The sequence below is a fragment of the Triturus cristatus genome, chromosome 3_2 (genome assembly GCF_964204655.1).
Source record: "Triturus cristatus chromosome 3_2, aTriCri1.1, whole genome shotgun sequence".
In the NCBI taxonomy this organism is placed as follows: domain Eukaryota; kingdom Metazoa; phylum Chordata; class Amphibia; order Caudata; family Salamandridae; genus Triturus; species Triturus cristatus.
In genome coordinates, this window is record NC_140584.1 from 150827580 (window position 1) to 150844326 (window position 16747).

Genomic DNA, 16747 nt, shown 5'->3' on the forward strand with positions numbered 1-16747 from the left:
GAGCGCTACTGGCCTGGATACCATATTTTTCACTCTTATCCATGCCATAGGGGATGTATAGAGTACCTTGGTCCATTTGAGAAACTCTACTCCTTCTCTGATTCTCTGGAGGACCTGCCATAAATACGTCCACTCCACAGAATCAAAGGCTTGTTTTATGTCCAGTAGTGCTAATGCATAGTCAACCTTCATTAAGCATGGAGCATGCCAAATATGCACCAATCTCCTCAGGTTGTGCATGGTGCTATGCTAGAGTATGAATCCTACCTGATCCGTATTTACAATGTGGGATATCCACGGGAGAAGGCGTGCTGCCATGATGCTACTTAGTATTTTTACATCTATATTTAATATGGATATTGGCTTATACGAATTGGGTAACAAAGGGTCCCTGTCTAGTTTTGGTATCATGGCCACCAGGGCCTCCCTCGTGGACAGTGGAAGCACACCCCCCTCAAATGCCTCATTGTAAACTTCTAGCAGGTGATTGGCCAACAGAGGGGAAACCTTCGGGACGATGTTTAACAGCTCCTTGCTGTTGTTGGAGCTGTTGTTGATGAGGGTTGCTAGGGATGTCTTCTTTGTGCTTTTCAAGAGGTGGTAGTATCTGTTGTCTTTGAATCTTTTTCTGTCCTCAAGGGTCTTATTGGAGTACCATCTTCTTTCCTTCTGTCCGCACTCATGTTTCAGGGTTTTCACTCCTGTTGTGTTTGTTTCTTGGGGTTGTTGTGTTTCCTTGGTTGGCACTTGCTGTGATCCAATTCACAAAGTTTTCTGCTGCTTGTTCTGTGTCTTCTGTGTTAGTGGGTAGGCAGGAGTTAAGAGTGTTTGTCCATCGTTGCTCTGATAACTTAGGCCAGCTGCTCCGTGTGTCGCTGGCAGTGGAGGTGGGCATGTTGGGGGGTTCGGAGATGACAAAATGGCTATAGTGATGATTGGTTGAGGTGAGCTCCTCGGTGTGTGTGTATTTAACTCTGTCGCTGGCTAAGAAGATTGGGTTTAGCATATGTCCTGCGGTGTGGATGGGGTCAGTGAAAAGATTCTTGAATCCTAGGTTCGCCATGCTTTCTAGGAGGTCAGGGGCGAAGAAGTTGGGGATTGCATTGCATAAGTCAGGCTTTCTTGAACAAAGCAGCTGTTAGAGGGTTGACGGTGTAAGATATGTGATATTTGAGTAAAGCTGATGCTGTTAAATATCTAACTTGAAAGACAGATGTAGCTTTGAAAGATACAATTGACGCCGAACTTGAATCTTGAAGATCTGTGTAACATGCAAAAGGTTTGCTCTTTCAGATCTAATTCTTCACAATTGTTGTAACCACAGGGATGGATTAGAGGCTGCAGTAATCTTTGCATCCTGGGGAGTTGCTTCCAAGGTCTATAAAGCATATGTAAAACTGCGGAATATGTTATTGTGTGACGCCTCCATCTGTTTTAATATCTGTGTAACTGGAGATCTGTTTTTCAAAGGAAAGCTAGAAAGTGATTGATATGTGTTATATGAGAAACACTCAGGGGGATATGTACAAGCCCATATCGCCACCACAAAGTCACTTTTACGGATGTTGTGTTGGGGGCGATAGGGGCTGCGCCTTATGTACAAGGCAGCGTTAAGCCACTTAACATGGCTTAAGGCTGTCTCATACATAAGGCGCCCTTTCACGCTATGGTTAGCGTGAAAGAGGCAAGCAGTGGGTGTTGTGTAGGCCTGGGCGGTAAATTCCGTTCCGTTTCGCGGAATTTGCGGAATTTGGGCAATTTCGCGTTCTGCGGAGAACGCGAAATTGCCCAAAATTCCGCTTTCCGCGACATCGCGAAATTTTTGCTTGTTCGCGTTCTCAAAATGCGTGTTCGCGAGATATTTCTCCCCGAGCACGCAAACAGCAATTGTGAACAGGAAAAAAGCATCGCGAACAAGCAATTCCGTGTGTTCGTGGAATTTCTGCGTGTTCGCGGAGATTTATTACCGTTTCGCGGAGATTTGCGTAACGCGATTACGCAAATCTCCACCCACCCCTAGTGTTGTGGCAACACCCAATGTATTTGACGCTGCCCCCTATAAACAAGGGTTGTGTACATAGGTGGCAGTGCCAAAATTAAGACCAGGGAAACCCTGGTCTTAAGTTGGCAAAACTAGGAGAACTGCATTATTTCTTCTCATTTTTGCTCTTTCCATGTGTGCTGCCTTGTGCAGCACACATGGTAAAAGCAACATGCCAAGGTTTGTTTATGTACAAGAAGGTGTCCCTTCCTGTACATAAACAAACCTTTTAAATAAAATTGAATTTTGTCACGTTCATGTGTGCTGCATGAAGCAGCACAAATGAAAGTGACAGAATTCCTTTTTAGGATTGTTTATGTGCAGGAAGGGACACAGATAAGGGATGTGACAGGCTCCAGGTGCACACACACACTTCTTGATTGTATTGCCGTACTGCATGAATGAAGCCAATCTGATTAATGTGCACATGCCTGCAGCCTTCAAGATGGCTGTTGCTGTTCATGATTTGTACCCCATTTGCTGTGCATTGAGATTCATGCACCTACAACTTGAGAGCCCTGGTGTCTGTGGGCCATTGTAGGATACCATCCTATGGAAGAGGAAGAAACATTTAACCCCATAACTCTATGACCTGACCAAGAAGACTAAGCTGATATTTCTCACCTCTAAAAGGCTGAGCTATTATCTTTGCCAATGTTTTTTCCCTTGGCGTTACTTCCAATAGACAGTGCCAGCATTTGCCCAAAAATGGAAGGTGCAAGTTCAATGAGAAGTCACTGCAGACCTATATGGGGAAAGAGGCCGCTTCTCCCCTATTTTGTAGTGTAGTGCAGAGCCAAAGGGAGAAAATGGCATCCAGTCACAGGGTTGAGGTAAGCAGCTCTCTTGTGAAGCACGGACTTGACACTATGAACTGATCAGGACATATTTACATAGACTGCTAGAGAGGGGGTTGTGTGCAGCTCCACACACAGCTTTACAAAGTTGGTGGAAGGGAGGAAGATTAAAAAGTGGGGGAAGAGCAGGGCACCACATGTAGTCCCATGGAGTGCTGAAAGCTGAAGAAAGAAGAAAGCCATCCAATCATGAGTGAGGGGCTGACCCACAGCCCACTTAATGTATTGTATCGTCCACAATAGATGTTCAAAGAGAGACAACTAAAGCCGCCTGTAGGCAAGGTCTAAAAATTGCAAGCACTAGAATGCACTGACAAAAAAGTATGCTGAGTGTGCTACAGGCTACTGTCCTATGCAAAGAAGAGGTGAGGGGTAAGCCCTTGTCACCTCGCATCCCAAGGGCTATATCCAAAGCAATTTACAACAGAAGAATGAGATGTGGGGAAGAATACGTGCACTGCAAATTCATTAAAATGATTACATCAATTAATCCTCGATCAACAGACTAAATACATATATTCTTTATTCAATCACGTTGGGTTGTATTCATCAATTCCTCTGTGCAAAAATATATGTTGCTATATGGTGTCACATGATAAAACATGAAGAGCAAGCAATAAGCAAAAACTATACAACAATTCATCAAACAAGACACACAAAAATATACATCAATGTTAAACAATCCTAAAAAGAACTCCTCTTCTTACCTTAAATATACAGTGGAGGAAGTTCTATAGATTTTATGCACAATCGCAATCGAAGATAGTCTCTTATATTAGTACACATACAGGAAGTGTAGTTGTTCTCTTAAATTTCTTAATGATGTGTACTCGATGTTGAATACACAGCTGTTATATTAAAGGAAATGTTGACACGTTTCGGCCAGATATTTTTTGCCTCTTCAGGACCGATGAAAGAAAAAGTTCATGAGGTCAAGAAAAGATGCGTCCCAGCCCCCGGTTAGCTACCTATCCTGGAGTTCGTGAACCAGATAATGGATCCCCTCAATTGCTGTTGTTAGTCCACGTCAAGTCACAGTCCAGCGGAAACTGATCCGATACAGCCTGGCGGGCCTACTAATACTGCCTCTCCGGGGAGAGGCACAGCTCTCTCAGGATCACAACTGGGTCACTTGAGTTGGGCGAGAATCTGACAAAGTATTCTGAGTGTGCTACAGGCTACTGTCCTCCCATGGGATCACTTAAGATCTCTGCCAACCAGACTACAGACTTAAAATGGAGCCATCCATCTGCATCTTAAAGTGCAGTAGATAAGCTCCATATTTAATACTAAGGAAAGCAAGAAAGTTAAATATATTCCAAAAGTGTAAAACCATCACCTGAAAGTGTTGAGAATTCACAGAGAGACAGTGTTTATTAGCTGGAGCTGAGGCAGAGCAGTGTCACCCTACTGATTTAAAGCAGTGCAATGGAAAAAATAAAATGATAATAACAGAAGTTATTAGCATTTTTTTTTTAGTATTCCAGTTGCCGCCAGGCTAGGGTGGGCGGGGCTGGGCTCCCTACGTTCACAGGGGTGAGTGGCTGATGCTGCACCTAAAGTGTGCATGACTGTTTGGCTGGCCGTCTCTGGTCGGCCAAATAGTCATGCGCACTTTGCAAGTTTTCCATCAAGGTTGTATTATAACCTGGGTGGAGAACATGCCCAGGCTCCATTTCTGAGTGCCAAACCACGGCGCTCAGACCAATCACAATGCAGCTATAAGAAGCGTTGTGATTGGCTAGGGGAGTCTGGAAGCCTAGGTGCTTTTTGTTCCTGGTTCCTACGGGGAGAGGTGATGTTGACCAGCAGGTACGTTTTCTGTTTTATTTATTGCCTAACCTACCCACCTCCCCCCACCCCTGTCCCCTACCAGTCGTCATTGTAGTTTATCTTCATTTTCTGCTGGTGTCATAATAAAGGGCTGGGGGTGTGAATTACACTATATAGGTTGCCTGAAGCTCTGCTCAGAAGCCCATGGCTGGTGCAATTTAATGGTGTGCACCGGATAGCAAGGCCACCTACTCCTAAATCTACCTTATGTCTCAAGTGAACACATGAAGCTTGATAAAATGTTGGATGCCAAGGGGTGGCAATCAGCTTCTATTTCCATTCTGGGGGGTACATTTCTTTATAGAGGGCTTCACAGGAGTGGTGTCATGTTTGCATTGCAACAGGTTATGAAACCGTATGGGCAGTGCTTAAAATACAAAACTGGGCCTGTCAAAGAGACAGTGGTGTCCCTTAATGTAAAGACTATGTGAATTTTCACATGTTATCTCTTTAAAAGATCCCTAACAAACAAATTGAGAAAAACGAGCCAAATTCTTTTGTGGTTTGGGTTGTCTGATTTTGCTGGATTTGAACCAAAGACCTGGAAGGTTAAATATATGTAGGCTTGGACCAAATATAAAATATTCTGGCATAATTTGCATACTTTTGTGACTATTGCATTATGCATGGTATGTGCAATTCCCAAAATGTTACTGTTATACCTCAAGGCATAATTGCGTTGCAAAACTCTGGCATAGGTGCGTGAGAACCATAATGGGAGTTGCTGTGGTTCATGGTACTCGTGTTTTGGGAATCATATTTTTTATAATTAGGGACACAAAAATACATTTTCCATATAAATATATTGTTAAATACCATATTTGGATTTTGTGTAATTTTCCCATAATTGTATGTACTATCGAGGAAAGCAATTTGCATGAATTTGGGGGAAACAGTAACTTTAGGGACCCTGGGCCAAACTTATTTTGGGGGGACCTGTTCAAAAGAACTTTGAATTTAGCACCCATTTTCAGCTCACTCATGCCCTCCTAGGATAGTTCGTAGACATTGGCATCTTAAGAATTATTGGGTCCCTTGGCAACAACATATTTTGGGGATTCCTATCAGAAACAAGCATAGCCAATAGGTCTCACTTTTGGGACCTTATAAGAGAATAGCCATGCAATACTTGATGTTATTTAATGTAGGATATAGTGCTGGATAACTAAACATTTATAATGTCCCAAAGGCGACGCCTATTGACTATGCATTGGGGGGCCTTATAGGTGTTTCGGTAGAACTATTGACTTTGGCAATGTTTCTAAGCTGTGCTGTAGAGAAGTGTGGCTGCTGTGCAGTATGCTGAGAAGTTGTAATTAAAAACTGTAAGAAGCACTGAGTGATGCTGTAGTGTTGTTGAGTGATAATGTGCTGACCCTGAGTTATGCTGTGGTGGCGTTGAGTGAAGCCGTGCTGGCCCTGAGTGATGGTGTGGTGGCCCTAAGTGATGTTGTGGTGGTGCAGACTGATGCTGTCGTGATGCTGATTGATGCTGTTGCGCTGCAGATTGATTCTGTGGTAGTGCTTAGTGATGCTGTTGTGTTACTGAGTGATGGTGTTGTGTTCCTGAGTGATGCTGTGGTGGTGCTGAGTGATGCAGTGGTGAAGGTGAGTGATCCTGTGGTGGCCCTGAGTGATGCTGTGGTGGTGCTGAGTGATGATGTGGTGGTGCTGATTGATGCTGTGGTGGTGCTGAGTGACGCTGCGGTGGTGCTGACTGATACTGTGGTGGCATTGAGTGATCCTGTGCTGGCCCTGAGTGATGATGTGGTGACGCTGAGTGATGCTCTTGTGGCACTGAGCGATATTGTTGTGTGCTTGAGTGACGCTGTGGTGGTGCTGAGTGTTGCTGTAGTTGGGCTGAGTGATGCTGTGGTGTTTTTGAGTGATGCTGTGAAAACTGAGATGCAACAGTACAGTTATAATTAAGCTTACCAATGGAAGAGTCTATGGATGTTATTTACAAGCCCCTGCACCGCAAAAAGTCACTTATTGTCACGCTCCGGCGGTGCAGATTACAAAATCATTTGAATGACCTCACAGATATGGAGTAAGGCAGGGCAGCGCAAATCACTGCGCTTCCTTACTCTCCGCTCGGGAGGCATTCCATGAGCATTGTGGTGGTGGGTTTTCCCATGCAACACCCATGCTATTTGATGCTGCCCCAGATTTACAAGAGTATGTAAAACTGGGGAAGCGCCAAATCCTTACACCTCCCAATGAGAGGTGTAACAAGGGGAAGTTTCTTTATTTCTCTTTGATATTTCCTCTTTCTATGTGTGCAGCATTCTTTGGCACGCATAGAAAGAGGAAACGCCTCTTACGATTGGTTCTTGCAGGAAGATGCCCCTTCCTGCACAAAAACAATCCTGCCGACAACACCGACACCCTTGCATCATGGTGCAAGGGTGCCTGTGTTGATGCTAGGCAGCCGGAACAGAGCCAGCGCTGGGAGGGAGGACAGGAATGCACCATACTGCACAAATACAATTCCTGCCCTTTCAGTTTGGCATAAGGCAGTGCAGAAAGATGACTTGCTGCTTTGCCCTACGCTAAATTCCCATAAATAAGGGCCTCGTTGAATTTATTGGCCCAGCGCCAAAGGGCCAGGGAACAGTTTGCCCATGCTTCACGGTGCTTGCATAACCCCTGCTGCATCGTACAACAGTTCAGATTTCAGAGGCTACAGTGGAATATGTATAAGCACCAACACAGTAAAATTGTAAATGAAAATGATTGGCCACCTTAGTGGATTTTCCAAAGCTGCAATTTTAATTAGAAGCAGAACATGCTCACAAAAGCTGTTTATGGCGCTTTTAGCACTTTTCAAAAAATCTTACTTGCATAAAAGGTGGTGTTATTCAAAGTCAAGATAATCTTTATTCGATTTAAAAGATTAGATCATAAAAACACATTGCAGCATATAATATAAAAACAATCATAAAATCATAGATACACATTGTAGCACGTGTTGTGTAAACAGTCATATCGGATTGTGTTAAAAATAGTTAAAATATCATTCATGCAAAACTTTAAAAGGCCAGGTCCATAGTCCAAATTGTTTTCCTGCATCTAATCACAGCTTTCAGATACATAGCTAATGCGCTAATATACACATAATGTTCTAAAAGTTGTAGTATAAGAAAGGCTGGGCGACATTGTCTCTGGCTTAATATAGGCACAATCCATCTTTGTCTTAATATGAAGTAGAATTTACAGAATAATATGTGCATTGTGGATTGCATACATATATCATCACATGGGCACGTGCATAAGGTTCTTGACTGATCATTCATAACTGGGAAAGTTGTTAGTCTGTGGAAGTTCCCTGGGCGAAAACGAGTCAACAGCATCCTATCATACCCCCGTTACAGTTACAAGGTATGGTTGCACGCCAAAGTGAAGTAGTAGCGTTTGATTTTCCCCGACTGTGGGCATAAACTATTTGAGAGGAAAATCTAATTGTCTCAAAAAGCTCTAGAAAGTCAGTCTTTTGTGTTTTTCTTGAAATTGTGGTAATGCTTCCCGGGTCGTCAAAGTATTCGGGGTGCCCAAGATCTGACATAAAGTTCTTAACATATTTTATCCAGGGAATATGAAGCACCATTAGTAACTTAAAATAATCATTTAGCACGGCCCGATTAAAACTAGTAACTAGTTGTAGACCATATCTTGCGCCATAACAGGATTGGTTGGATCTTAATTAGGTCTAATATGTATGGCATCCCAAGCTATGCGTGACACATATAAGTAGCAGTGCTATTCGGGACCGCTAGTAGATACCACAGGAAAGCATTCTCTATTCGCTGGAGGGGCTGTGAATCACCCAGATACCAGCACCATGCATGGCCGTTGAAACACACATCACTTTTTAAATCTCCATTAATTCCACAACCGGCCTTCGACCCAATTTTCGAGCAAAGTTGACTAGTGCTGCCCTGGCTTTTGAAAACAACAGTTTTCTTCCTGATTTGGCATGTGGCTAGGACCCCTTTTGATCGAAGAGGATCCTAAATCAATCAAACCCATATCAGTAGGCGTATGTCCTGCTGCTTCATACATATTAAAATGTATGAGGATATTGAGAGGTTTCCAACTCATCAGTAACCACAATTGCAATTCAGTTGGCGCATTTATTAGGGATATTAATATTTGTGTTGAAAATTATTGCATGCATTTGCAGAACTTGGGGGCATATTAACAAGGCAGCGATATGAAATTATCGCCGCTTTTGCGTCCGCTTTCGGTCGAAAAGCGGCGATAATTTCATTGCCTAATCAGCAAAGACACGCTATCGCGTGTCTTGCTGACATAGCGCCCGTTTTCAGCACGCCTAGCTTTGCATCGCTAATGAGATGCAAAGTAGGCGTGGCTGTGAAACCAACCAGGGAAAATATCGCGAAGGCAGCTTCGCGATATTAAAAAGGAAGGATAGCGATTTTTTAAATCGCGTTAAGGATGCCTTAACACAGGAATTTAACGTCTGTTAAATTCCTGACTAAGGCATACTTAACATGGGGGGTGGATTCTGTGGCTAAGACCACAGGCCCTATCATCTAGGATATTGCCGTTTTCCACATGGAAAACGGCGATATCCCCACTATCTATGGAATTTTTATCGCCTCGGCGATGCGTGTTGTTAATAACATGCTAACCGGGCGATAAATTCCAGAGATAGCCGGCGATAAATATGCAAGCGCTAAGCGCGCTTTGCGATATTTATCGCCAGCCCTTGTTAATATGCCCCTTGGTTTGTATCATTTGCATGTGTCTCTAATCTCTTTTACCTTTTATAGTGGCTGTGCTCTGAATATATCCTATTTTTCTTAAGTGTCAAATACATTATTATATGATCTGGTTTTACATGTTTATGCTATAAGATTCTTTGTTTCAGCTTTGATTTTTGTTCATCCACAACTTAATTACCCATCCCAACAAGGAAAAACTAAAGATTATTGCAAACATTGGGGGGGGGACAGGTGTGATGAGACCTACAAACGTATGGACAGATGATACATAGTCACATGGCCAACTCCAACTGGCAAGGCTATGTAACCATTTGGTGGTACAAAGATAATACATTACTGTATTTAATCTGGTCAAATGGGCTACATCTTTCTGGGTGTAAAAATCGAGGAGGGATCGAGGCTCCTAAGAGGATTTTAAATTAGTTCATCGAACTGATGAAATTTGATGAAATAAGAATTATTTTTGTCTGAAATAAAAGCGCAGAAGCAATTAAATACAATTTCAGGTTTACTTCTATACCTTAACATTCTAGATTAAAAGTATATCTCTGCAGTCATGTTGCAACTTGCCTGATGAGAAGGTTTCATGCAGATTTTCCAGTACAAGCGGCAAAAAGTAGCCAGGCGCATATTCCTTGGAGTTTGGATTGCAGTATGTTTGAAAATGTAAGGCTGCCCGGGGGGGGGTTGCGCAGCGGCCCGCCCCTTGGAGGGCGGCCGCCTTAGTGCCACAGGAAGGCACAGGGGTGGGAGGTCGAGTCCCTGGGCTAGTCCGGGGGAGACCCCAACAGGTAGCTGTTTCCGGCGAGGGGGGGGAGGAGACAAGGGTACATATACTGTCTCCACCCCCTCCTCTTCCTCTTGTCCGCTCGTTCGCCTTGCCAGCAGTTCGTCGTGCTCTGTCGTGTTGCTCTTCTTTCTCGGTGAGTTTGCTGGTTACTTCCCTCTCGCCCCGGCCTTGTCCCTGGGCAGTACCAGGAGACGGGGCCCTGTGATCGGCGTACCACGGGCGGGGGGGGGGCCGTGCTCGGGGATCGAGATTGTGGCGGGGCTCGGGACTTGTGTGCGTGGTGTGGAAAAGGGCAAGGGGGTGTAGGTGCCTACTGGTGGGTGCGTGAGCGGGCCAACATTAACTGCCCGTGGCGGCTAGCGTACTGTAAGGACCTCACGCTGTGGCTCTATGGTGCTGGAGCCTATCTCCCGCTTCGTCTTGGCATTCGTGCCCACGGTTCGAGCCCTGCCACGAGGGTTAGGCATATTCGTAAATAAGGGGTTGTGGAACTCTCTTTGCCGCGCGCGTCACCCCCCTCCCTCCCCCCCCTCCCTCTCTCACCGTTAACTGCAGGGGATGCGGAGGATCGCGGCGCTGGGGGGTGGTATATTCGCGCACTACACATTGCTGTTGAGCGTTGTTCACTTGTTCACTCCCGGCACTTTGGGGCCCACGTGCGTGTTATTGCGATCGTCGAGTTGAAAAACAATTGCAGGCCACGCATATGAATCCTCCCTAGGCTACCCCTCAGCCGTCCATCCTTGGGTGACTTTAGGGAGGGGAGGGGAGGGAAGGTGCGTCGCGGGGTCGGCCACCATCGGCCACAGTTGTTGTTCACGGGGTTTTCGAGGCGCTGTAATGGGGCCCTCTGTATTGGTGGTGCACCCGGGCTGTGTCATCCAGCATGGTGGTCAATCCAATTTAACTGAAGCGGACAGTTGGGTACCTCGCGGACTTGCTTTTGCCATCCGTTTTGAACGGGGAAAACACGGTTTTTGCTTTCGGGGGTGCGGGCTCGGGTCCTGCGGTTTAGCCTACATGCATTTGCGCAGTAGCAGACGGTTTTAGTATGTTGGATTTTTAAGCTGCTTCCTCCCAGTACGATTACTCCCGGCGGCGGAAGTACTTATGAAGGGGTGCGCGCCTTGGTTGCAAGTCCAGGGGGGCTTCGTATAATCTCCCGGTGTGTGCTCTTAAAGGGACGCCAAATCCACGTTTCTCTGGCTTGCCCCCCCCCCCCCTCCTCCCAGGCCTAACGGGCGATGCAGCACCTCCGCTTGATCCTGGCTCGCGTCGGGGGTTTCTTTGTGAATCAGCCGGGCAACCCGGGCGGGAATGTGTATGCGGAGTGTCTGGGGATGTAGCTCACTGGTAGAGCCCGTTCTTCGCATGTGTGACGTCCCGGGTTCAATTCCTGGCGTCTGCAGCTCTTTCGGGCCGCAATTTCAAAAAAAAAAAAAAAAAAATTTAAATAAATAAATGAAAAGAATAAAATAAAGGGGAATTTCACGCTCTGCTCCTGTGCACGTCTCTGCACCCGGAGCGTGGGTTGGCCTGCGCTTGGCTGCGCTAGTCCCGTTTTAGCCCTGGGATCTTCCCGGGGATGCCTCTCAGCCAGTTCCCCTCCCTCTTCCTGCATTTTGCTCGGTGGTTGTCGCGTTGGGGGGGGTGGCCCCGGCCCTCTGAGACGGGTTGACGCCACGTGGGGGGTTTATATGCGGCGCGTGCGCCCTCCCCGCAGACCCTTCCGTGGCCCACCTTCAGCGAGGGAGCGGCTGGGGTTGGTCTTTCGAGTTTGGCAGGAGTTTCAAACATTTGGTGATGCTGGGCAAATCACTTAAGCCCCCATGCGAAATATTAAATGTCTGTCTGTAATGCCATTTGCAAATGTTTTCATATCACAATTTGGCAAATTTCAAACTCGTCTTTCCTCCCCCCCCCCCCCCCCCCCCCATTCACCTTCAGTGTAGGAGCTGTTCTTGGGGGCGTGCATGCGGTTTATACAAGCAAGGAAGTTATAAAAAAAAAAAAAAAAAAAACTTTTGTTGGTTTACAACCCTCTCCTTTCTCCCTCCAGATCGTGACAAGGGTTAGGCGTACCAGACGATCACGCTCGCTGCAGGACAGGGGTGTAAGTGTGCCAAGGGGCCGGGAGGGAATAGGAGAGTAGGCTCTCGGCTTGCAGGGGCAAGAACAAAGTCGCCCTGGGGCGCGGGTTTTTTAACAGCTGTTGTTCTTTGTACGCAGGATATTTGGAACAGCATAAGTTCGGGGCCGAAGGACGTGCGCACGCTTCCGTGAGAGTAAGTAGCAGCGGGTGTGACGGCGCATGATTGGTTTCCGGGCGGGTAGGGGCCGGTTTCAAGTGGTACTGGCCGCAGCTTACGTTCCTTTTTCTTGCAGGCCAGGATACAGTCCGAGATGGATAGTGAGGGTACCCCTGCGCTCTTCTCGACGCCGTCTCAGGTCGATGAGACCCAGCAGGGCAACTCGCAAGACGCACAGATAGCGGCAATTATTGAACTCGCTAAATCTAAAGGACTGGACTGGGCTGCACACCTCCTCAAGGCCAGCAGCCCTGACGACTCTGGAGTCATTTCTGGGGGTCCCACGACGGGACAAGAGTCGACTGACGAGGCGGGCCCGCCCCGGTCCAAACGCTTCCGCAGGGCCACTGTTAGAGATTTCCCGGCTGAAGTACCAGCACACAGGATTCGCTCGGTGCCCACCGTCAAGGGCACATCCGGGCCCCTGCCGCCCCCGGCCGGCCTGGCCCCCCCCCAGCAGTTTAAGCACCTCTTCCTCTAACTTTGCATCCAAGGAAGACCTGGCCAATCTCAATGACACCCTTAAGAATTTCATGGAAGAGGTCAGGGCTGGTTTCTCGCGCGCAGCCTCAGCCGGGGGGCGGCCGATGGCTGACAGTGCGGGAGGGCACCCCTCCGCTGCAGCCTCCGTTTGGGCACCACAAGGGGCAGGTCGTCAGGCCCCTGAGCTGTCCACGGTGCCGTGCACACCAACTATTCCCTTGCCCAGGAGTGCGGACGTGGCGGCGGCAGGTTCTGGGATGTCCACCAGTCAGGAGATGGGGGCTCCAGCTGGCCCCCCCGCACCAGGGCCCCTCCCTGTAGGGGGTGAGCAGCGACAACCAGCAGGAGGTGAGCCGACAACTGGGCAGCCTGCTGCCGTCTTTCAGTCCACTGCCCCCTCCCCCGCCCAAGGGGCCAGCTCGCCCACACAGCTAGCTAGCGCAGCAGTACCAGGGCCAGCTCCGCAGACCTCAGCCAAGAAGGAGGTTACTCATGCCCCGCTCCTGTCTGGGCATAGCTCGCTGATCTGGGAGGTTCCCTTGGCAGTAAAGGAATTCATCTGGAGGCGAGAATTCTTGGACATCTTTTCCCTACTTCTGCTGGGCCAGCATGGGCAAGACGCGCGCAGGCTTGGGGGGAAGGAAGACGATAAGAAGGTCAGGTTCCAGCAGTGGCCGGATAAAACCATTGACAACTGGCTATCCGCCTTCTCCATTTTACAATCGGTTATCCTTGAGAAATTTCCCGAACAGGGCCAGGCGTTAGTTTTGTACCAGCGGCTAATTCACACTGAGGCGCAGAAGTGGGGCGGGGAAGGGTGGCTCAATTATGACCGTGAGTTCAGAAAGAAGATGGCCATTTGCCCAGAGATGGAATGGGACCAGAAAGAGGTACAGCTGCGGATGGACCACATGGGGTCTCGGGGTTCCCAGAGCCCTGCCTCTCTTCCCAAAGGGTCAGGAGGGGGGGGCGGCCAGCCAGGGAATTCCCAGCCCACTTCTAAGCACGCTAGGCAGTCCTTTCGGGGGGGGCGCAGAGGAGGTGGCAGGGGAGGAGGGGCCAAGCGTGTTTCGCCTGGGACTTGCAATCTGTTCAATGCCGGCGCTTGCTCTTGGGGGGTCAAGTGCCGTTTCCAGCACTCATGCAGCAAGTGCGGGGGGCGTCACCCCGCTTCCTCTTGCCAAGCCAAAACAGACAAGAAGCCTGCTGACTCCTTCAAACCGTCTTCTTGAGTCGCCTCCGCACCCCCACCTAGCAGTGGCCTCTCCCCCCCCCTCCCTTACTCCTCTTCAGCCGCCTGTGCACCCACGCCCCAGGCCAGCAAGGGTCCCTCCCCTGTCTGCCTTGACCGCATGCTCGATCTACTCAGACTGTACCCTCTCACCTTTGACAGTGCTCTCCTGCTAGAAGGTTTCTCTGTGGGCTGCACCATACCATATGTAGGTCCCCTGTCCGGTCGCGATGCGGAGAACCTCCGATCTGCCAGGGTCCTTCCACAGGTCTTAAAAGAAAAAGTTCAGAAGGAATTGAAGCTGGGACGGGTGGCGGGCCCTTTCAGGGAGCCCCTGTTAGATAACTTTGTAGTCTCCCCCCTCGGCTTGGTCCCTAAAAAAGAACCTGGGTCCTTCAGACTGATCCACCACCTGTCTTATCCAGAGGGGGGCTCAGTAAACCACGGCCTTCAGGAGGGCTCATGCTCTGTGTCTTATTGTACATTGGATGTCGCTCTTGATCTGGTAAGGAGGGCTGGCAAAGGAGCATGGTTAGCAAAGGCCGACATTGAGTCGGCCTTTCGTCTACTACCAGTGCACCCGAGCAGCCAACACCTGCTGGGTTTCAAGGTAGACGGCATGTACTACTTTGATAAGTGCATGCCCATGGAGTGCGCGGTTTCCTGTGCCTTCTTCGAGGCCTTCAGCTCCTTCCTTCAATGGGCCTTCCAACACACCTACGGCGTTTCTGGGGTTTCCCATTATTTAGATGATTTCTTATTCATCGGGAGGGATGGCACTCAGGATTGCAGGGCAGCCCTCGCAGATTTCCAGGTTCTTATGCATCACCTTGGCGTCCCTTTAGCTCCTAAGAAAACGGAGGGTCCGGCTCAGGTTCTCTCTTTCCTAGGTATTGAGTTGGACACAGTGGCGGGGGAGGCCAGGCTGCCAGCCGACAAGGTGCGGGACCTGAGAGATCAGATTAGCCAAGTGGTAGGGAAGGAGAAGGTTTCCTTGGCAGCCATTCAGAGTGTAGGAGAGTAGGGTCTGCTATCCTATGGTCACCCCAAATTTTTGCTTTTTGCTTCACTGGTTTTTGACATATTGAGGCTGTGGGCCTGCCAATCAGACCCCCAGCCTGCTGTTCTCTCTACTAAATTAAAACTATGCACCCTAGGTGCATAACCAATTGGAAGTGGATCACCCTGTCAGCCCCTGTACCAGTGTACACTAGGTACCCAGGGCATTGGTGTACCCAAGGCCTGCCAAGGGCTGAAGCATGTATTATGCCACCCCAGGCTTGGCCTAACAATTTGACACAACTGGCTGATCACTCAGCTGGGGTAAGTTGGTGTAATCACCTCTTACTTAGGTATAGTATACCTATACCTAACCTTAAATGGGACACCTGGTAACCTATAAGTCACTCCTATGGCAGGCCTTAACAATCCTGAAGGCAGAGTGCTTGGTTCCATGTGAGATGGTGCTCTGGCAAGAGCTGAGCCTGTCTGCAGTGGTCGGAACAACTTCCTTCTACTGTTTCCAGATATCGTCATACCATATACTCTTAAGTGCATTATGAACCTCGCGGTTAAATGCTATCTTTGGTTTGGCTTTATCAAAACATGTCGAGTAAGGTGTCATACGAATTGGAATACTAACCCCTCGCCAATTCTGGTGACGGGGTTAGCATTCCACCCTTCTAGAGGGACACGACATGTACAGTACCTGAAACCCGGGTAAAATCAGACATAGCCTCAGCTCCACAAAATGGATGCTGCCACCACAGACACAAGTCTGCCCTCCTGCTGCTGGGAGTCCTTCCAGCTTGGGAGGTGTGGACAAAGGGTTTCCTGCCAGGGGAGGTGCGTGCGCCACCCCAGACAGGATTTTGTGTATTGGTCAGGTAGGGCTTGAAAGAAACCAGACATGCCTGTGGCTCACAAGGAGCCTCGGTGCATATGCCAGTTCAAACCGGTCCTGGGGCACACCAGTCCCGGGCCTGGGGCGAGCTGGACAAAGGATTGGGGGTGTAACCCCCCCCCTTCCTGGTCCCACCCATAGGGAGGGACCTAGCAGGTAGTCCGGCCCCTAGAATCCGCTTAAAGGTAGGAGCTGTGTCCTAAGACTTCAGACATCCTGGAATCAACTTAACACTAAGAAGAAGACGGGAACTTCGACGCTCTGCTGCACAGAGGACTGAAGCCAATCTCCCCTGTGGTCAGGGAGTGACCACCTTGCTAACGCAAGCACCATCCAGCGAATCAACGTCTGCTTTGCCGCCGCCTCCCGCCGGAGCCCGAGCCCAGAGACTGACAAGACCTGGACCTCCAGACCTCTCACCGCCCGATCCACAGTCCCTGAAAAGAGGAGACCCGTGGAGGCACCGAGACACGTGGAGCCAGCCATCTTGGATCGACTACGACAAGCTGACAAGTGCAACAACCGAGGCTTCCTCCAAGTTGTGCTTTGGGA

General features: G+C 48.6%; 1 protein-coding gene across 1 annotated transcript in view; it reads right to left on the reverse strand.

The window, feature by feature from the left end:
• The window catches only part of LOC146856919 (nicotinamide N-methyltransferase-like), a 140280-nt gene that overhangs the window by 110448 nt on the left and 13085 nt on the right, over nucleotides 1-16747 (reverse strand). The window contains exon 2 of the mRNA XM_085647385.1: nucleotides 10050-10143. Within this exon, the coding sequence (XP_085503511.1) occupies nucleotides 10050-10143 (94 nt within the window). The remainder of the gene's footprint in view (nucleotides 1-10049; nucleotides 10144-16747) is intronic.